This window comes from Notamacropus eugenii, chromosome 2 (genome assembly GCF_028372415.1).
Source record: "Notamacropus eugenii isolate mMacEug1 chromosome 2, mMacEug1.pri_v2, whole genome shotgun sequence".
Classification (NCBI taxonomy): domain Eukaryota; kingdom Metazoa; phylum Chordata; class Mammalia; order Diprotodontia; family Macropodidae; genus Notamacropus; species Notamacropus eugenii.
Window position 1 is genome coordinate 347738816 of NC_092873.1, and position 20974 is coordinate 347759789.

General features: G+C 41.5%; 1 protein-coding gene across 1 annotated transcript in view; it reads right to left on the minus strand.

Moving 5' to 3' along the window:
* Window positions 1-4195: 4195 nt before the first annotated feature.
* Window positions 4196-20974, minus strand: part of WNT3 (Wnt family member 3) — a 94508-nt gene continuing 77729 nt past the window's right edge. Inside the window, exons 3-5 of the mRNA XM_072645940.1 lie at window positions 16840-17105; window positions 15769-16257; window positions 4196-4281 (exon numbers count right to left, since the gene is read on the minus strand). Of these exons, the coding sequence (XP_072502041.1) occupies window positions 15778-16257; window positions 16840-17105 (746 nt within the window). The 3' untranslated portion in view covers window positions 4196-4281; window positions 15769-15777. The remainder of the gene's footprint in view (window positions 4282-15768; window positions 16258-16839; window positions 17106-20974) is intronic.

The window sequence follows — 20974 nt, forward strand, 5'->3', positions numbered from 1 at the left end:
GCATGATTAAAAACCTGTGGCACACAGCCCCCGTTCTGTACTATTTCAGGAGCATAAGATGGACAGAAATGCCATGTCCCACCTCCCCCCAAACGCTTCTCGGGGTTTCTTTTTTATTTTATTTTATTTTTTTGCCAGGGGAGGAGGGTGGAGAATGGGATGAGAGATGGGAAAGAATCAACAATAACAGCCACAGTTTTCCCCCCAGTCAATATGGTTTTCAGCACCAAGCAAAATAAAAAAAAGGACCTAAAACAATGTCATTCCCTCCGCTGCTCAGCCTACATCACCCTTGTCCCTCTGCCTTTTTCCATCATCTTTGCTGCTTCTTTTCTCTGAACTTCTCTCCCTGTGATTTCCCCTTCTTTCTTCCATAGTAAATGATTTAACTTAGAAATGAACCATCTGATTAGTTTTCATTTTATCTCTTCTTGAGGATCTTATTTCCTCACTTTTGGTTAAGTCTTTGTGGCCATTTTGTCACCTATGAAATTGTACCTAAGTTATTTTGCTTGCAAAATGCAGAAAATGATATTCCTTAGTTCCTTCAACCTATCTTGCTAGGACATGGTGAGTCTCCTGAGGGCATACTGCAGTCTGTCAGTGGCCTTTCATCAGTCTGTAAGAGATAGATCACACAGATTGGTTATCCATCCCCTATGTTAAGACCTTAAGGAATGAGGAGAAGGGGGGCGGTGTACTGCAACCTCCTTCCCATTCTACTTTTGCAAAGTTCCAGTTATTGAGAAACTTTCTTTCTAGCAAAGTAAAATCCGACTGTCTTTAACTTCCACATACTGCTGATAGTTTTGCCCTCTGGGGTTACATAGAACATAATTTCTCCTGAATGACAGCTTTTCAAATAAGACAACTATCATGTTCCCTTCACAACCTCCCCTGAGTCTATGAATTCATAGTTCCAAATTAAACATTGCCATTTCTTTCACTTTATCCTCCTCTGGCTCAGTTTCCCCCAAGTTGTCTTATAGGAATTGTGCTACCTTAGAAGGACACAGTAATCCTGATGATGTCTGATTAAAATTGATCAAAATTGATATATCACCAAGTATATTAAGGAGTCAGTTACAAAGGAATGAAAATGAAAAAAACATTCCAGACTCTTTTAAGGATATACTGGTAAACATCAGTCCATCCTCTATCCTTATTAGTGCAAATTCTAAAGGTTGTTTGGTAAGAGAAAGTGCAGAATAGATCAATAGTATAATGTAAATATGAAAGCACTTTTGAGCTTCAGAGAGAATTGCTATATTTATTAAAGGCAGAATTTTGCAATTGTGTCTAAAGACTGGAAGAATCATCCCCTATTCCGAATTATAGAATCTCATGCTTTGAAAGACTTTAAAAGATTAACTTTGGATTTTAAACCAAAGAAACAAAAACCACCCACCTGGAATACACCTATGAGAAATTCTACTCTTATTGCTCAAGCCAATCTATAAATTATAATGAGCCTGAGCCTGTTTTCCATGAAATTAAGAGACTTGGAATGTCATTCCCCATTCACCAGCCATCCATTTTCATTCTACAACTTATTCCTTATGGGGGACCTGGAGGAAACTACTTTTACTGACATTTACAGAACATTCTCAAACACCAGGATGCCTTATTTTACAAAAAAGTTTTATCAGAGGTGCCTACAAAGCAAATCCTATATTCCTGTGGACATCCCTCATAAAATTCCCAATAGACTATCAATTGAAAACATTTTAAGGTATTAAATTGGTGAGCTGTTCAGTGGTACTTCCAGAATTTTATGGTACATTCTTGACCCAAGGATCTCCTTTTTACCATCAAAACCACCACCTTGTCCATTTCCAACCAAAATGACTTCAGATGTGACAGGAGATCCTAAACATTTCCAGAATATAGCTCCCCTCCTTTTTCATGGAAGGAAATATAATGTCTGATTTTTAAAAAATCAGGCTGCAAAATTTCAACTTAGTAGAGAAGATGCTACTAATTTAATATATAATGCTGTCAAGGCTGAAAAGTACCAGGCTCTATAAATTTAATCAGTATCCAATGTTATCAATTTTACAACTTGTAAATTATGTATGTCAAGTTTATTTAAGCAGGAGGTTGCCTCTGGTAACTTTACATTGTTAGTAGCTCAGTTTTTACTGTGTGAAATTATGTTTAGAATATTCTTCAACAGGAGAAGGGAAAAGAACCTTGAGTTAGGGTCAGGTACGAGAAAGCTGAGGTCGCCATGTTTGGAATTTCATATTCTTGGCCTTACGAGAGTTTATCTAAAGTACACAGACTGTAACCACATGTCAGTTTTAAGTTTGTTTACCTTCTCTTTAATGACTTAACAGAAAAAAAAACTGCATGATGAAATATATTTTCTCCAAATATATATATAATATATTTATATAATATATAATCTTAGTTAACTCAAAGGTATATACATTGTATAATAAATAATATTTATAAAAAGAGAATTCTTTTGAATATAAAATCAAAAAGATCAACAACCTCTACAACTTTTTACAAAACTTTGGATACAGCAGGTTTGTAGGAAATTTCCATCGGTTACTAATACCTGACTACAGCAAGAATAATTACAATGTAATCAATGTACTATTATTAAATAATTAAGTCAGCTACTGGAATACTCCCCGGAAACATGACTTTTTACCACTTTTAATATAGAATACATAGGTATGAAAAGGCTGCTTTTAAAATATGTATCAGTTACAGCAAGCATCACCAAGTTCCCTTGGTATAACACTTGGCAGTCTAAGGTGAGGTGGAGGGAGCATTCAGACTCCTTGTAGGGCAGATTAGGGAAGGAGAGGGGAGGTGGAAGTATACTTTTGCAGCTTATAGTATGCATGCGAGGCTCCTAGATAATGGTGTAGACCATCTTAGAGAATGAGGAGAGTGCTACTAATTCTATCTCCTGATCTCTAGTCCAAGAATGTGGTAGCTCAAATAGAAAATAACTTTCTTCCCTGAATCCTCTTCCCACGTATTTTTGTAAAAGTTCACCCCCACCTCCAAAAAAAATCACTTGCCTGGATTTCAGTAGTCTTCTATAGGAGATGTAAAATTGTCCCAAGGCTGGGTAGTTGGTCTTACTAAGTGCATCCCAATAATTTATGGATCAGGAAGATCAAGCCTGCCTGTCATTAATGGATTATGTGAAAAATCAATGGCTGTATGATGAGTAAATGTTCAGTGTTACCTCTGAGTAAAAATAAGGGAAAGAAAAGCAGTATGGATGAATTTTTCGTTGGATTGCATTTTTTCTTATATAGGTCAAAGAAAGGTAGGGATAGTTGTTGGGTGTGGGATGGGGGAAGGGTCCTTATTTTAAAGGAAACAAGAATACTTCTCATTCTTACAACTAAAGAAAAAAGGAAGACCATGGATGGATGGCTTCATAAAGACTCCTGTGAGATTCCACTAGAGCTGGTGAACAAGCCTTGCCCATATGTTGCTGGTTCATACGCACACACAAAAAAATCACTTGACTGTATTTCCAGGTGAAACCTCTTTACAAAGAGACTTTGAGTTTTGCATCTATTGTTCATAAATGCTTCTTAAGCGGAACAGCCTTCTGGAAAAAAAATGAGACAATAATGAATGGCTGCTATTTGGCCAGCTTAACAGGTGCTTAAAGTTCAAAAGCCTCTTCCAGCTCAGCCGTGGCCCAGCCTACCACCTGATCCTCACTAAAACTATGGCTTTTCACCAGCATATGAAGGTATGTCAAATTTGAATGGGCGCAGTTAGGGGAGAGGATACCACAGGGGGCTGTCCTGCTTCATAATTCCTGCTTCATAATTCCCACTTCATAGACATTAAGGAATCCTGTCATAAGTAACAGTTTGAAAACAGTGATTACTGTTATCAGGCAGAGAGCTCGGATCAGCCCAGCCTGTCCTGCTGGAGTGGACATTTTTTTAAAATTTTTATTTTCTCTTAACATGTGCAAAGATTAGCTCTGGGGTCTGTGCCTGTCAGACCCCAGAGAACCAAAGAGAGAGAGAGAGCCCCTTCTTTAAAAAAACAAAAAACCACACACACAAAGCATCCAGAGTAGGGTGAAAATCTTGAGGAAAAGGAAGGAGGAAAAAGTCCCATTCATTGGGTGGGTTAGGTCCAGGTAATTTACCACACGTGCATCTGGCATTAGTCTATTTTGTTCAATGCTGTCCGATGCTGTGAGCATGGGTCCTGGCTGTAGATCCTGGCTTCCCGTGGGACTGTGGTCAATCCTCCCAGCCACATGCTTCACCTGCTCCCAGAGCCCTTTGAAAAAATAAAGAGAAAAATTGAAAAAGGACGATCTCTTGCCCCTGGATGGGAAAATAACACAGACTTGCACTCCCATCTTAATTAACAGTGATTTTACCTTCGCTCATTAAGGGTTCTTAGCACTATGCAAAAGCTACTTGCAAAATCTGCTAGCCTTAGGGACAAAAGAGTAAAAAGGTTTTTATCATTTTGCAAGATTCAACAAATATGGAGTTTTATAGACAGAAACTAACAACTAAAAAATCCTTGAGGCCAGGAACAGAAGACCAGCTTAGTAAGTAGTCTGTATGTGGATGCTGGGTTGGTTGGAATATTAGGAGGGAGAATTCCAGCGTACAGTTTACAGTGACTGCAGGACCGCCATCACTTTGCAACAGCCACTCACCCATTCAGTCAGATGCTTCTCTATCCAAAGCCTGGTGGTATGTCAGTGAAATCCGCAGTCACAGAGGCAAGGATGGGAATGAGGGTGAAAAGCAAATAACTACGTGCCCTGGACAAGTAGAAGTTTTACAGGATGTGTATTAAAGAGCAATGATTTGATTCACTTTACTGCCTCTGCACTTTTAGCAGGGAAGGAAGATTTGTGAGCTAATAAAAATGCTTTATAATTCTTTGCAAGGCTAATTTGGAACTTGTCTGTGTTCCTAATCCTGTACTTCATCACTGGTCACGATAGATGACTCGGCATGGTTTAAAGTTCATTCATTCATTCGACCAACATTAAAGTTGAGGGTTATCTGTGCTCAGACCATTTCTGTCTTTAAATTCTGAGCTCAGTGGTTTACGGGGTCATGTTTCTCAGCCTTCTCTGGGCTTTTGATTTTCAAATCAAAAAGCTCCTTCCAAGGAGGTTATGCTGATGAGGCTGCCTGAGGAGTTAGTTATCTTTCCCAAACAGGAATTCTCCCGAGGACAGGAACAGATCAATCAGTGTTTCCATAATGAATTATCTCAGATGGGGATTCAACATCAACCTAGCTGATATGACGCTATGCCTCCAAAACACACCTTAAAGTAAGCCTTAAAATGTGATGTGGTAAAAGGTCATTAAAGGGATGACAACTTTTCTACCAGTGTACACTCCTAACCTGAAGAAAAATATTCTACTTAATTCTGCTTCCATGAGAACACTGTAAGAGTATCTTACAGTTGGAAACTGAGATTCAGAGATATTAATCTACTTGCCCAAGGTCTCCTGAATAGTGGTAGATATCTATCACTACATGGATTACAGCCTGGAGACTAAAAATTAGGTCCATAAAACCTTGTCAATAACTCATTTAACTTTAGCAAAGGGCTTAGACTTTTGTCTACTTGAAGCATAGTAAAGTTCATGATCCACATAAGACATCGGAAAGTATTAGATGTACTAGAAAGTATGTACTAATATTTTTCCCTCCAAGAAAGACCCTGGGCTTCAGTTTCTGTATACTCCTCTATTTTACAGTCCCCTCAAACCATTTTTACTAATGCCCATTCTTCACAAGTGGTATCTAATCCTTCCCTCTCCATGGTTCTCCTTACCTCTCAGAAGGGCATGTAGGTGGGTCAGTGAATAGAGTACCAGGCCTGGACTCAAATTCAGCCTCAGATACTTACTAGATGTGTGACTCTAGTTAAGTCACGTAGCCCCATTTGCCTCAGTTTCCTGATCTGTAAAATGAGCTAGAGAAGGAAATGGCAAGTCACTCCAGTACTTTTGCCAAGAAAACCCCAATGGGGTCACAAAGAGTCGGACACGACTGAACAATACCACCATGTCTCTGAACTCTAGACAGGAGTAATTGCAGTGAAGACAGCTGGAGGATGAGTTTCTAGACCTGTCTTTGCTAGTCTCATCTTGTGATCCTCCCTCTGGCTTTGCTTTCCCTGTCTCATTAGATTCCCTGTCTTTATAACTCTGAGTGCGGAAAGAAACACTGGTCAACTACCCAGGAGCCAACAAAGAAAAATTCTGTTTTGGATTTGGCTCTAATCAATAGAAAGAAATTGGTTGTTGACGCAGAAAATAATGGAAACCTTGGGGGAAAGTGATCAGTTCTTAGTGTTTGTGATAGAGGAAAGTATAAGCTGCAGCCATTTTGATGGATTCTCTATCAGGCATTTGAAGAGAACAGATTTAAAAAGATTCAAAAGTGAGATGCAATGCATTCAAATTTATTACTACAGAAGAATTATTCCAGCCCAGGAGGGACAGGAAACTCAAAAAATGACATTTGAGAGACACAAAGAGAAACCATTCTGATGTAAAGGGAAAAGTTGTATCCGAAACTCACCAACCAGCTAAGAATATTGAAAGACCTGGTATAAAATAGAAGTTCTTAAAGTGTGGGCCAGGGACCTTGAGAGCTCCCTGAGACTCACAAGGTCAAAACTATTTTTGTAATAATATTAATATTTTCTCTAAGATAGTAAATATTGATAACCATAACTCACATAAACAAATGCGCTTTGAAGGTGTTCAATAATTTTTGAGAGTTTAAAGAAATCCTGAGACCAAAAAGTTTGAGAACAACTAGTATAGAAAATGGAAGCAGTAGAGTGCCCTAGGAGTCTTGCCCCATCATTATCATTCATTTATGCCCTACTCTTCGTGATCCCTTTGGGGTTTTCTTGGCAAAGATACTGGAATGATTTGCCAGTTCCCTCTGCTGCTCGGTTGAAAGATGAGGAAACTGAGACAAATAGAGTTAAGTGATTTGCCCAAGATTATACAGTTGGAAAATGTCTGAGTCTGGACTTGAACTTGGGTCTTCCTGACTTCAGGCCTCAGGCACTCTATCCACTGCACTACCTAGCTGCTCTTCTTGGTCGTATGCTATTTAACATTTTTAACAATTGCTTGGATAAAGGAACAGTGCTGATCAGCTTTTTAGATAGGATGAAGTTGGGAGAAAGGCAACGCACTGGATAACTAGAGCAGGATTTAAAAAGACAGGTTAGATTCACTGGACTAAATCAAATAAGCTGAAACATGATAGGAATAAATGTAAAAGTCTTACATCATAGTTCAGAAAATCAACCTCACAAGTGTCAGATGGGAATGACATGTGCAGAGAACCCTAGCCCCAAAGAAGACCTGAAAGTTGTTGGTAGTGGACTGCAAGCCCGAGATGAGTCAACTTGATGAGATGGCAAAACCCCTGATTCAGTCTTGGGCTTTCAGGGGCGAGGAGGCATTCACTCTACTCTACTGTGGCATGCTCAGAATACATTATCCACATTGTGTTCCATGCATCACACCTTAGGAAGGACAATAACAAGCCTGAGAGGACAAGCTTGTCCAAAGAGGATGCGCAGGTGCTGAAGGGCCTCAAGTTCATGCCATAGAAACATGAGTTGACAGGATGGGGCATGCTTAGCCTGGAGAAGAGAATACCTAGGGGAGGGGGAGGGGAAGAGGGGCATGATATCTGTCTTCAAGTATTTGAAAGCCAGTCACCTGGAAGAAGGATTAGACTGACTTTACTTGGCCCTAGGGAGGCAGATCTGGGAGCAACAGGTGGGCATTGCAAAGGGGCTAAAAATAAGGGAAAACTTCCCAACCATTACAGCTATGCAAAAATGCAATGGATGGTCTCAGGGGTAGCATGTTCTCCCTTTCAGGAAGTCTTCAAACAGAGACTGGATGATCTAACCCAGGTTCAAATGCTAACTTACTATAGATGTGATCTTGGGCCAGTCACAATTTCTGCGAGCCTCAGGTTTTTTCATCTGTAAAATTACAGGTTTGGACTCAACCTTCTAAGGTCCATTCCAGCTCTCAATCTGTGGTCTCATGCATTTGTGTGCTCTAGAAGTAAATGTTTTTTTCTGGTATCAGTTGGACCCAATGGCCTCTGGGAATGTTCCCAATGGAACACTGAAGTTCTATAAAATGAATGTCCCCCTTTGGTCAATGTTCACAGAGTAGATCTATGCTATACATGGAGCATTAAACTTGGGGGACCCACTGGCAAAGGTCAATCAATCTTATGATGGCATTTTCATTCATTACAATAACTTCTTGATTTGCACAAATAAAATTCTCTGTGAAGATTTTTGAAAAGAATTCTTTTTCCTGTCAGATTTTTTCCCCCATTTTTACTAACTCTAAGTTCATTTTCCTATCCTGTCAGACAGCTGTCATTAGGTTGTGAGTTCCTTGAGGGCAGGGACTATCTTATGTTTTTCTTTTTTTAATTCTCAGCACTCAACACAGTCTCTGGCACATAGCAGGTGCTTAATAAATGTTTACTTGATTGATATGAACCCTTGTTAGAAATTTGGACCCAGAAAAGTCCTAGGACAGGAGAGAAACCCAGAGGACATGTGGTTCAATCCTTTTTATTTTATAGATGAGGTAACTGAGTGCCACAGAGGAAAAATGCCTTGCCAAATGTCATACAGTAAGCTAAAGGAAAAGGTAGAGCCTGAATCCAAGATTCCAGATTTCTAGTCCAGTGTTCAACATTATTCTGCCCCTACACTTTGTGGGTCAGGATCCACGGCTGGGGAAGGGACATAGGGAAGGTGCACAACATGGTTTCCACCAAAAACACTTGGACTCAAGTAGGTATTGATGCGGCAACCTTTAAAATCCAGTTCTTGGCTAGCTAAGAGAATAAGATCCTTCTATGATTACTCCACCCACCAAAATAAACCCTCCACAAGTTGTCAAGGTTATCAAGCTGTTTTTGTCGGAGCATCTATACAGCTCTTTATGTAAAGGACCTGTGATTTCATGACTGTGTCACAACTCCCTCTACCAGTGTAGATTGAATGACTTGCCCATGGTCAAACAGCTAGTAATCAATCAATTAACCAGTATTTATTAAGTGTTGTGCTATGCCAGAAACAGTGCCAAAGACTGGACATGAATAATAGCTAACATTTATGAAATACTTTTCAAAGAACTTTACAAGTATCTCATTTTATCTTCAAAACAACCCTGAGAGGTGGGTATTATTATTATCCCTATTTTACAGAGGGGGAAATTGAGGCACAGAGATTTTTTAAAATCACTTGCCCAGGATCACACAGATAACCAATGCCTGAGATAGAATTTCAATTCACATATTCCTGATGCCAAACCTGATGTTCTGTTCTGCTACCTAAACACCTTTGAGCCTGTCTTTCTAATTCTAAGTTTATTTTTCTATGCACTAAGTTATGTTGCCTGTCATGTGATTTTATTTTATATGGAAAAAGAGGAAAGCCCAGAGTGAGGAGTGCTTTTTTAATTCATTGCAAGCCTTATGGACAGATGATAAAACCACAATATCTGAACTCCCACTTCAAATTTCAAGTCCAGAACATCCTTATGTTGCTTTTCCAGCAAGTAATCAATCCAACCTGGACTCACCAGAACTAATCCAGGCACCTGGGAGCAAACTTAGTGATTCAGGAGGAAGGAAGGAAGGAAGGAAGGAAGGAAGGAAGGAAGGAAGGAAGGAAGGAAGGAAGGAAGGAAGGAAGGAAGGAAGGAAGGAAAAGATGAAAAGGAGGTAAGGGAGGGGAGGGAAAAAGGGAAGAATAAAGGGAAGGAGGAAGGGAGGGAGGGAAAAAACATTTAAATGCCTCTGTGTGCCAGGCCCTGTGCTAAGCACTTTACAAATATCATCTCATCTGATCCTCACAATAACCTGAGCAGGTAGGGGCTTCTAAACTGGGCTTAGGAAAAGGATCTCATCCTTTAAAAGAACAAAGTTTGTTCAAGATGGATATGGTAGGGGTGGAGCCAAGATGGCAGAGTGGAAAGATGGATCTGCTTTAGCTCTTCCCCCATAGCCCATAAAATAACTGTAAAAAATAACTCTAAACAAATTCTAGAGCATCAGAAGCCACAAAACAACAGGGTGAAAGAGATTTTCAGCCCAAGACAGGAAAGGCCTATCACACTGGGCGCAGAGCAGAGCGCAGCCCAGCTTTGGCTGCATGGCGTGGCCCAGACAGAATTGGAGCAGGCTTCAAGGCATATAATCCTGGGTAGCAGCTGCAGCTCCCAGATTTCTCAACCCACAAATACCAAAGACAGCTTCAAAGGTCAGTGAGAAAGCTCTTTCACCTGGGTTAGAAAGGAGTGCGGTCTGGCTCCAGCCCCAGCCCCAGCTTGGCAGCAGCCACTGCAGCAGAAACATCTACTCTTGGAGCTCTTGGCCTAAAGACCCTGGAGGAATCGAGCAGCTGATCTGGATCTGGATCTCTGAGTGGTGGTCCTGGGGTGAGGGGGAGGGCTGGCATGGTGGAGCTGGTGGTGGCAGTGGAGAGGGAACCCTACTCGCATTTCCAGGACAAAAAAGAGTTCTTGTTGTTGCTCACAGACAAGAGCACAGGTAGGCCAGGAGAGGAGTAAACTCCTCTCCCTTGATTGTGCCACCTTGGAGGAACTGAGAATTTACAGGTCCCTAGAGTATACCTTCCACTTGACAAAGGACTCAAAAGTCAAGTAACTGGCTGGGAAAATGCCCAAAAAAGGGAAAAAAAAATAAGACTATAGAAGGTCACTTTCTTGGTGAAAAGGTGTTTTCTTCCATCCTTTTAGATGAGGAGGAACAAAGCATACCATCAGAGGAAGACACCAAAGTCAAGGCTTCTACATCCAAAACCTCCAAAAAAATAAGCAGTGGTCTCAGTCCATGGAAGAGCTCAAAAAGGATTTTGAAAATTATGTAAGAGAGGTGGAGGAAAAATTGGGAAAAGAAATGAGAGCAATGCAAGAAAATCATGAAAAGTGAGTCAACAGCTTGCTAAAGGAGAACCAAAAAAATGATGAAGAAAATAACACCTTTAAAAATAGACTAACCCAAATGGCAAAAGAGGTCCAAAAAGCTAATGAGGAGGAAAATGCTTTAAAAAGCAGAATTGGCCAAATGGAAAAGGAGGTTCAAAAGCTCAATGAAGAAAAGAGTTCTTTAAAAATTAGAATGGAGCAGATGGAAGCTAATGTCTTTATGAGGAATCAAGAAATTATAAAACAAAACCAAAAGAATGAAAAAATAGAAGACAATGTGAAATATCTCACAGGGAAAACAACTGACCTGGAAAACAGATCCAGGAGACATAATTTAAAAATTATGGGTCTACCTGAAAAACATGATAAAAAATAGCCTAGACATCATCTTCCAACAAATTATCAAGGAAAACTGCCCTGATATTCTAGAACCAGAGGGTAAAATAGAAATGGAAAGAAATCACCAATCACCTCCTGAAAGAGATCCCCAAAGGAAAACTCCTAGGAATATTATAGCCAAATTCCAGAGTTCCCAGGTCAAGGAGAAAATGTTACAAGCAGCCAGAAAGAAACAATTCAAGTATTGTGGAAGAACTATCAGGATAACACAGGATTTAGCAGCTTCTACACTAAGGGATTGAAGGGCTTGGAATATGATATTCCAGAGGTGAAAGGAGATAGGATTAAAACCAAGAATCACCTACCTAGCAAAACTGAGTATAATACTTCAGAAGAAAATGAAATTTCAATGAAATAGAGGACTTCCAAGCATTCTTGTTGAAAAGACCAAAGCTGAATAGAAAATTTGACTTTCAAATACAAGAATCAAGAGAAACATGAAAAGGTAAACAGGAAAGAGAAGGCTTAAGGAATTTATTAAAGTTGAACTGTTTACATTCCATGGAAAGATGTTATTTGTAACTCATGGAACCTTTTTCAGTATTAGGGTAGTTAGAGGGAGTGTGTGTATGTGTGTGTGTGTGTGTGTGTGTGTGTGTGTGTGTGTGTAGGTGTGTATGGATATGTATGTATGTGTGTATTATATATGTGTAGGTATGTATATGTACATATGTGTGTATATCTAGAGAGAGAGATAGACAGAGGTCACAGGGTGAGCAGAATAAGAAGGGAGAGTACCTAAAAAAAAATTTACTGTTGAATGGAATGTACTAGGAGTAAGAGAAAGGGAGAGGTAGAATGTAGCAAATCATCTCACATAAAAGAGGGAAGAAAGAGCTTTTACAATGGAAGAGAATAGGGGAGAAATGAAAGAAAATAACTGAGTCTTACTCTCATGGGATTTGACTTAAGGAAGGAATAATACACATTCAGTTGGATATGGAAATCTATTTTACCCTGCAGGAGGCAAGGGGGAAGGGGAAAGGAGAGGGAAGAAAATAGAAGGGACAGCAAATTGAGGAAAGGGATACTAAGAAGCAAATACTATTGTGGGAGGACAGGTCAAGGGAGAGAATAGAATAAATGAAGGACAGGTTAGGACAGAGGGAAATGTGGTTAGTCTTTTACAACATAAATATGGAAGTGCTTTGCATTATTACACATGTATGACCTATGTATGAATTGCTTGTTTTCTCAGTGAGGGTGGGTAGGGAGGGAGGAAGAGAATATGAAATTCAAAGTTTTAAGAATGAATGTTAAAAATTGTTTTAGCATGTAACTAAAAATTAAACTATACAGGCAATAGAGTATAGAAATCTATTTTGCCCTACAGGAAAATAGAGGGAAAGGGAGATGGAAGAAGGGCGGGTAATAGAAGGGAGGACAGACTGGAGGAAAGGGTAGATGGGGTGTATACTGTCCTGGGGTGGGGGTGAGGAGAGATGGGGAAAAAGTTTTGAATTCAGATTCTTGTGGAAGTGAATGTTAAGAACTGAAAAATAAATAAATTGCATATTTTAAAAAAGATGGATATAGTAAATTAAGAGAATAAGAATAAATGATACAAAGAGAAACAAAGCACAAAAAAAAAATAAATGATGCCAACAGAGATATTATTCCCATTTTATAGTTGAGGAAACTGAGGCAAAGTTGAAGTGACTTGCTCAGGATGACACAGCTAGTAAGTCTCCAAGGTCAGATTTGAATTCAAACCTTCATGAGTGAAAAAAGAGGGAGCGAAAGTTCAACCAACACCCTTAGGCATGGTACTATTTCATTAGAATTGGGGGTGAGGGAGGAGGGAGACTGTATTTGCCTCTTCTGTGTACCCAAGAAGTATGTGTCATGTCTCTGGTTGCATCATTTATTTTTACTGTCTTAATTGACCATAGCCATCTTGAATAACTCGATCTGTGTTCTTTCCCCTAACCCCAGTTTGGAAGCATCAGCAAACCTAGTGACCACTTCTGGGCCTCTGTATACACTGTAACTCCCCCCACCATTACTGAAATGTCATCATCCCTCCTCATTTCAGTCTCTAAATTCAGTTACTTCAAAATCCAATTTAGGTGCCACCCCTTAAGGGAAGCCTTTCCTCGTTCCTTTCCCACTCCCTTGAGTTCTTTTTCTCCTCTAATAACTATCCACATACTTATCTGTATCCCCCTAGTGGAATGTAAACTCCCTAAGTTATTTAAGGGCAAGGACTGGTGGGGGGGTTGTTTGGGGTCTTTGTATCCTCAGTACCTAGTATAGTGCCTTGCACACAGTAGGCATTTAATAAACACATTCTATATTGGACTAGACTAGATTGGATTGGATTAGATCATGTGCACTATTTTATCCAAAACCTTGCTCAAATCAAAAGACCAAAATATTGCATCTTCATGCTAACCACATACTAATAGAAAAGTGATATATTCAGGATGCAAAATGAGACACATGTTTTTGGACGTGGCCAATGAAAGAATTTGTTTTGCTTGATTATGCATATTTATTTCAGAGGTTTTCTTTTATTTTTGAATTTTTTAAAAAAATTATTTTTAACATTCATTTTCTTTAAAATTTTGGTACCAATTTCTCTCCCCCTCCCATTGAGAAGACAAGCAATATGATGTCAATCATACATGTGAAATCATGCAAAATGTATTACCATATTAGCCATGTCACAAAAGAAGAGAAAAAAGAAAAAGAAAGTGGAAAAACTATACTTCAATTTGAAGTCATCCATTTTGTCTCTCTGGAGGTGGATGGCACTTTTTTCATCATGAATCTTTCTGTAATTGACATGAATAATTGTACTGATCAGAGTATCTAAGTCCTTCACTGTGAAACATTGTTACAATATTGCTATTACTGTGTACAATGATCTCCTGGTTCTCCTCACTTTACTCTGCATCAATTCACATAGGTCTTCCCAGTTTTTTTCTGAAAAAGGTTTTTCCCCTTCATCATTCCTTATAGTACAATAGTATTCCAACACAATCATATGCCACAACTAGTTCAGTCATTCCCTAATTGATGGGCATTTCCTCCATTTACAATTCTTTGCTACCACAAAAAGAGCTGCTATAAATATTTTTGTACATATACATCCTTTTCTTTTTTCTTTGATATCTTTGGAGTACAGACCTAGCAGTGGTATTGCTGGGTCAAAGGGTATCCACAATTTTACAGTCCTTTGGGTATAGTTTTAAATTGTTCTCCAGCATGGTTGAATCAGTTCACAACTTCAGCAACAATATATTAGTGTCCTTATTTTTCCACATTCCCTCCAACAGTTGTTACTTTCCTTTTCTGCCATGTCAGCCAGTCTGATAGGTGTGAAGTAAAACCTCAGAGATGTTTTAATTTGCATTTCTCTAATTAATAGTGATTTAGAGCATTTTTTCACATGACTATAGATAGCTTTGATTTCTCCTTCTGAAAACTGCCTGTTCATATCCTTTACTATTTATCAATTGACAAATGGCACTTATCTTTATAAGCTTGACTCAGTTTTCCACATTTTTGAGAAATGAGGCCTTTATCAGAGAAGCCTGCTGTAAAATTTTTTCCCAGTTTCCTTCTTTCCTTTTAATTTTGACTCCATTGGTTTGTTTGTGTAAAAACTTTTCAAGTGAATTAGATTTAAGTGAGGGAGGAATGTCAGCAGCCTCACTTTCTCCTCTGGAGTCATGTGGGTCCAGTGGCAAAATTTATATCAGGACAACTGAAGATGACCCCAGGTTCTTTGTAGAACCATGCCAGATAACTCTCTATAGCCTGATATCTTCAAGGGATTCACATATTAACTTCATCCCAAGTATAGAAGGTAAAACTTCTGTACAAATAGGTGCTATCTCCTCTTTTCAACTGGTCTTTTGCTTGGGAATCAGGCTACAATATAGCCTCTTTTTTCTCTAAGGTAGAGTTGAATAGTATCAGCACACTTAATGAAGCCCACTGTGACTGCATACATTGTCCTCTCCATTCATGAAACATCATCCAACCTCATCCCTGCCTCTTAGAATCCTCAACTCCCCACCATCACCCCAAGTGATCTAGTTAATTGTCTAGCAGAAGTTTAAATGAGAACTTCAATAAGTTATTGAACCTCTGACCATTATGTCTCTCCCTCTATGTTCCCTGCTAGTTATCTGTAACCTTAAGGTTATTTAGTCCAAGATCTCTGTCATTTAGGCCTGGAAGGCTTGGTTCCATTTCAAGTTACCTAGGAACCCAAATATCTGGACAACCTGGAAGCTGAACAGGAATTTCTTGGGAAGGAGGATAAAGAGTGATTGCTACCCAATTTCCACCCATCCTTCCCTTCTCCTTCTACTGTTAACCCAAACCCTGTACTTTCTTTCTGGTCTGCCCCTTACCTCCATTCTTTACTTGCAGGTGTGGACATCATAGATACGGATACACTCTTGGCAGCTGACGTAGCAACACCAATGAAAGATGCAATGACATTTCTCCTTTCGCTTCTCTGTCCGTGTGTTGTGGCCTCGGCCACAGCACAGCAGGTCACAGCCATCTATCCCATGGGAGGTGACATTACAAGTCCGGTCCCTTGTTCCAAAGGACCCAGTCTCAGGATTGGGTTCACAGAAATTGGGGGAGTTCTCATAATAGACCAGGTCCCGTTCAGTAGGTGGTTTGAAGAGTGCATACTTGGCCCGCAGGGTCTCTACCCATCCCCTTGACTCTCGGTGTTTCTCTACCACCATCTCAGAGGCACTGTCATACTTGTCCTTGAGGAAGTCACCGATGGCCCGGAAGTCAGGCTGGGCCCACCAACATGTCTTCACTTCGCAGCTCCCTGAGAGCCCATGACACTTACATTTGAGGTGCATGTGGTCCAGGATAGTCTGTGGGAAGGAGAGGGACCAAAGCAGCCACAGTATATCTCAGGATTCCCATTCCCTCTTTTTAAGGCTATCTATAACTATGAATCATCCTTAGGCCTCAAGCAGGGCAAAAATTCATCACCTCCCACAATTGTCATTCTGGGTTCTTTCTAACTCAATACCCCACTCTCTCTTCCTTCCCTCACTTCTGTGAGCCTCTCCTTTTTTGTCTAGGAAGGTGAACAGAAGGGGAAACTGAGGTCTAGAATTGGGAAAGGACTGAGCCCATTTCTGATAGCAAGTAAAATGGCAGAGCTGGAGAGGAGACCTAGATTCCCTGTTGACTTCCCCTCTTAACTCATAAACAGCTAGATCAGTGTTCCTGAAAGACAAGGGCTCCTAGGCCAAAAATGGTCCAGTCAATGGGGAAGTGGCAATGCTAGGAGCGGTATGGAAGGTGCTCTAGGAGCATAAATTGAAGGCCTTGAGACCTGAAAAGAACTAGAGTAGAGGAATAGGAGTGGAAGGGAGGGGGACCAGAAGAAGAATGGAGGTTAGAGAGAGCAAGACTGGGGTAGGGGTGGGGTGGGGAGTCTTACTCACCGTCCTGCCAGCCTCATTGTTATGTTTGTTCATGGCAGAGCGGGCATCTGGACGGTTCTCCCTGGCATCAGCAAACTCCCTGGACACCAGCACCCCAAAGTCGGCATCTTCACTGCAACCCCCCCACTTCCAGCCATCCCCAGGAGGCCCCTTGTGATGGGAGTCACAGCCGCAGATTGTAGAGGTACCCTCAGCACAAGACCGGGTGACGGCAAAGGCCACCCCAGCAGAGGCGATAGCGTGCACAAAAGCTGATTCCCGAGTGGCTGTGAGGGAAGAAAACATGTGATGTGAAGTGAGGGAATGCTGACCTAGGCCCTCTCCTCAGGGGGACCACACTTCTTAGATAGAGAAAGGATTGGGGGGAGGGTGAGAAGGCAGCATAAGCCCTTGAGTCTGCAAGCTCATTCCAACATCAAAAACCCATATAGCTGTCCAGTGGCAAATTTAGTCTCAGATACTTAGGAGCTGTCTGACCCTGGGCAAGTCACTTAAACTCTTTTTGTCTCAGTTCCTCAGTTGCAAAATGGGAATAATAATAGCACCTACCTCTCAGGGTTGATGTTATGAAGGTCAAATGTGATATTTGTAAAGCATTTAACACAGTGCCTAAAACATAGTAGGCACTTCATAAATGCTTCCTGCCTACCTTCTCTAAGGCTAAAGCACACTGCCAAATACAGATATGAGAGGGACAGAGAGAGAGAGAGAGAGAGAGAGAGAGAGAGAGAGAGAGAGGAGGGAGAGAGAGAGACAGAGACAGACACACAGAGAGAGAAATGAATGAGGAGAGGAAAATGGGAAAATAAAGGAGAGAAAGAAGAGAATGGGAATGAGAAAAGGTACAGATCTCATACTATGGCACCCATGTTGTAGACATACGAATCCAGCAGACTCCCAAGCCCAGCTCCCCTCCCTCTCCAGTGGGGGTGGATCAATAAGAATAGCTCACACTAATAAACATTCTCCTAATGACTGTGCAGAAAGTAGGCAGTGCAGGTATTTTTATCACCACTTTACAAATAAGTAAACTGAAGCTCAAAGAAATTAAGTAACAACTAATGTGTCAGACACATCTCAAACATGAGTCTTTTGACACCATGTCCAATGTCACACTACCTCTCAAAATGGCCCAGTACATGGACAAGAAGATTCCTCCAAGACTGTGCCACCAGCTCCTACCAGGGAAGGAGTGTTAACTAACAGTTTTAAGTTGTATTTGCACTAATACTTTTATGATACCCTATATTTAATATAGAGGAATATATTTTGCTTCTCAGGATTAGAATCAGAAATCCTGTCTTTAAAATCAGAGAAGGTTAACATCTAATTCAATTCCATTTGACAGAACATTTACAAAGAGAGATATATGAAGTTCTGATAAAACACTGTCCATGTGGAATTCCTGTGCTACAGAAATTCAGACAGTGTAAAAGAGAGACAAGAGGAAATTCTAAAAAAAAAGGAAAAGAAGATTGTTAAGTGGAGTTGGGGAGGGGAGGTAGTGCATGAAGGTTTCAAGGAGGAGGCAACCTTTGGACCCTTCCTTATCCCTGCTGACCCAGACGATTCCAGGCTCTTGAGTTGCAGTGACCAAATTCCTTTCTGGAACCGCTGGAAGTCCTCCCCTTTGAAACTAGTCCAATAGTGGAAGGAAGTGACCTTGGCATTCTCTTTTCTGTCTATACTCTCTCATTTGGTGATCTCATCAGTTCCCATGGGTCCAATGATCATCTCTATGCAAATGATTCCCAGATCTATATATTAATCCCTCATCTCTCTCCTGAGCTCCAGTCCACATCCCAAAATGCCTTTTGGACATCTTGTAGTAGATGTTCTCTAGGAATCTCAAACATGTCCAAAACAGAACTCATTTCCAATCCCCTTCTGAACTTCTCTTTCTTTTGAGGGTACTACTGTCCTCAATTTTGACATTATCCTTCACATTTCATCCTCTCTTATCCCATGTAACCACTCAGTTGCTAAGGGCATTTTTTCTGTCATTTTTAATTTTTTTTCTTCCATCCCTTCTCTCCATTCCTACCTTAATTCAGATCCCTCAGATTATTGCGATAGCTTTCTAATTGATCCACCTGTCTCAAATCCCCATCAACTCTATGTCGTTTTCTGCAGAGCTGCCAAAATAATTTTTCTAAAATATAAATGTGACCTCCCACCAATCTGCTTCAATAAACTCCAGTGGCTTCCTAGTGCCTCCAGGATCTAAGTCCTTTATTTCATATTCAAAACTCTTCATAACTTGACCCCTTTCTACCTTTCCACTCCTCTTGTCTGTTTACTCACTTCCATAAACTCTCTGTTCCTTTACACTGTCTCCTATGCCTGAATTGGAGAGCTCTCCATCTTCACTTGCACCTCTTCGAATCCCTGGCTTCCTTCCTTCTTTAAGAGATCTTTCCTGGTACCCTCAGATGCTAGAGCCTTCTCCTCTAAAGCTACCTTCTAGTTGTATGTTGGCTTTACCTGGTTATTTGTATGTGGTCTACCCCCTCCCCTTTAAAATGTACATTCTTGAGGGAAGGGACTGTTTTGTGTATTCCTAGCACTTAACAAAGTCACATAGTAAGTGATTAATAATGCTTGTTGATTGATTGACTGACAGACTGATTATTAAACAAAGCCCAGGGACAGGTTGGGAAAATATCATCTCCCTAGCTACTGGGATAGAGAAACAAGGGGACTTGTCTTTAATCCCTCCCTCCTCTCTTCCCACCACTTCCCCACAGACCCCCCCACAACAGTATCCTCACCTAGAGTAGAATGGTTGCCTATGACCTGACCATGGAGAAGGGGTGACTTCTCTATGCCAATAGCATATCAAGTCCACTGCCCTCCTCTCTTGCTCCTCCTCCCCCTTTCCATGCTTCTTATAGAGTTCACCATCCTGCAGAAAGGACAAGGCCTTGCCCAGGCATGCAGGCTCATTGGCATGGGAGCCTCTTCAGCAGTGCTCTCTGAAGAATGCAGTGACCAACCACTAATGACGACCAAGAGACCATTTTTGATTTTCGCAGGGTGCAGAACATGACATGTATTTTTTGGATATGCAGAATGTGAGATTTTTTTTTTTTGCTGGAATATGAATGTTACAAGGGTCTTGTATATCTTTTTTCTTTTTGCAAGGGGATGGGGGTGGAAAGAAAATTGATTTTTCTTAAATACAAAAAAAAATGAAGATGAGCCTACAGCCCACTGAGTACCTCTGTGTTCTCCCTATAGGTTCAGAAGCTGTTGAATAAAATTGGGAGGGGGCAAGGAATGAAATTCAGGTAGCTCTAAGAGTCCCCATGGTTTGGAGTAGGGATCCCCACTCATTCTCTCCGCCTGCTGTCTCAAGGCGCCCCGAAACCTAAGCGCCCTCTCTTCTGGACTCGACCCGTGGGATGTGGAGAAGAAAGCAAGCCGGAGTCTGTAAACTGGGAAGAAAAGCCAGCGTTCTTCGGGAAGGGAGGAAGAACCCGAAAAACTTCACCCCAACCCTGAACCTCGCGAGCCGCCCCCGCCCTCACCCCCCCAGCGGGTCCATGCTGAGCCCGGGGAGGAATTTCCCAGAGCCGTCTTGGGTTCCCAGCCCTGGGGAGGGGCAGGAAGGGGGCCGCGGGGCGGGAGGGATTAGAGAGCCTGAGAACTGCGGCTGACAGTGAGCCCCTGTGCCTAGCCCCCATCCGGCCGGCCGTTACCTGCTGGGCCACTCAATCTCCCTTTGTTCCCCCCGTGTCACACTGTATTATCCGCCTAATGTGGCAGGCTTCCTCTGGCCACTGCGCCCAGGGCTCCAGGGCCCGGCATTCCCTGCCGCCACCGCGTAGCAACGGGCAGCTCCCCCCAGCCGGGCCTCCCCCTCCCGGGCCGCGCGGGGCCGGGAAATCCCTATTGATGGGGCTCCCGCCCCCCCGCCGCTCCCCGGGCAGAATGGGGGAAAGGGCGTGTGAATGGCGCGGCGATGTGAAATGAGTGTGGCGGGGGCCGGGCCCGCAGCCCCAGCCTCACAGTGGGGGACAAGGCTTAGCCCTTTTTCAATCAATATAAGCTCATTTTGCTCTATCCTCCCCCAGCTCCTCCCTGGAAAAGGGGAGAGAAAAAAATCCGGAGTTTGTAACATGACCACCCGCCC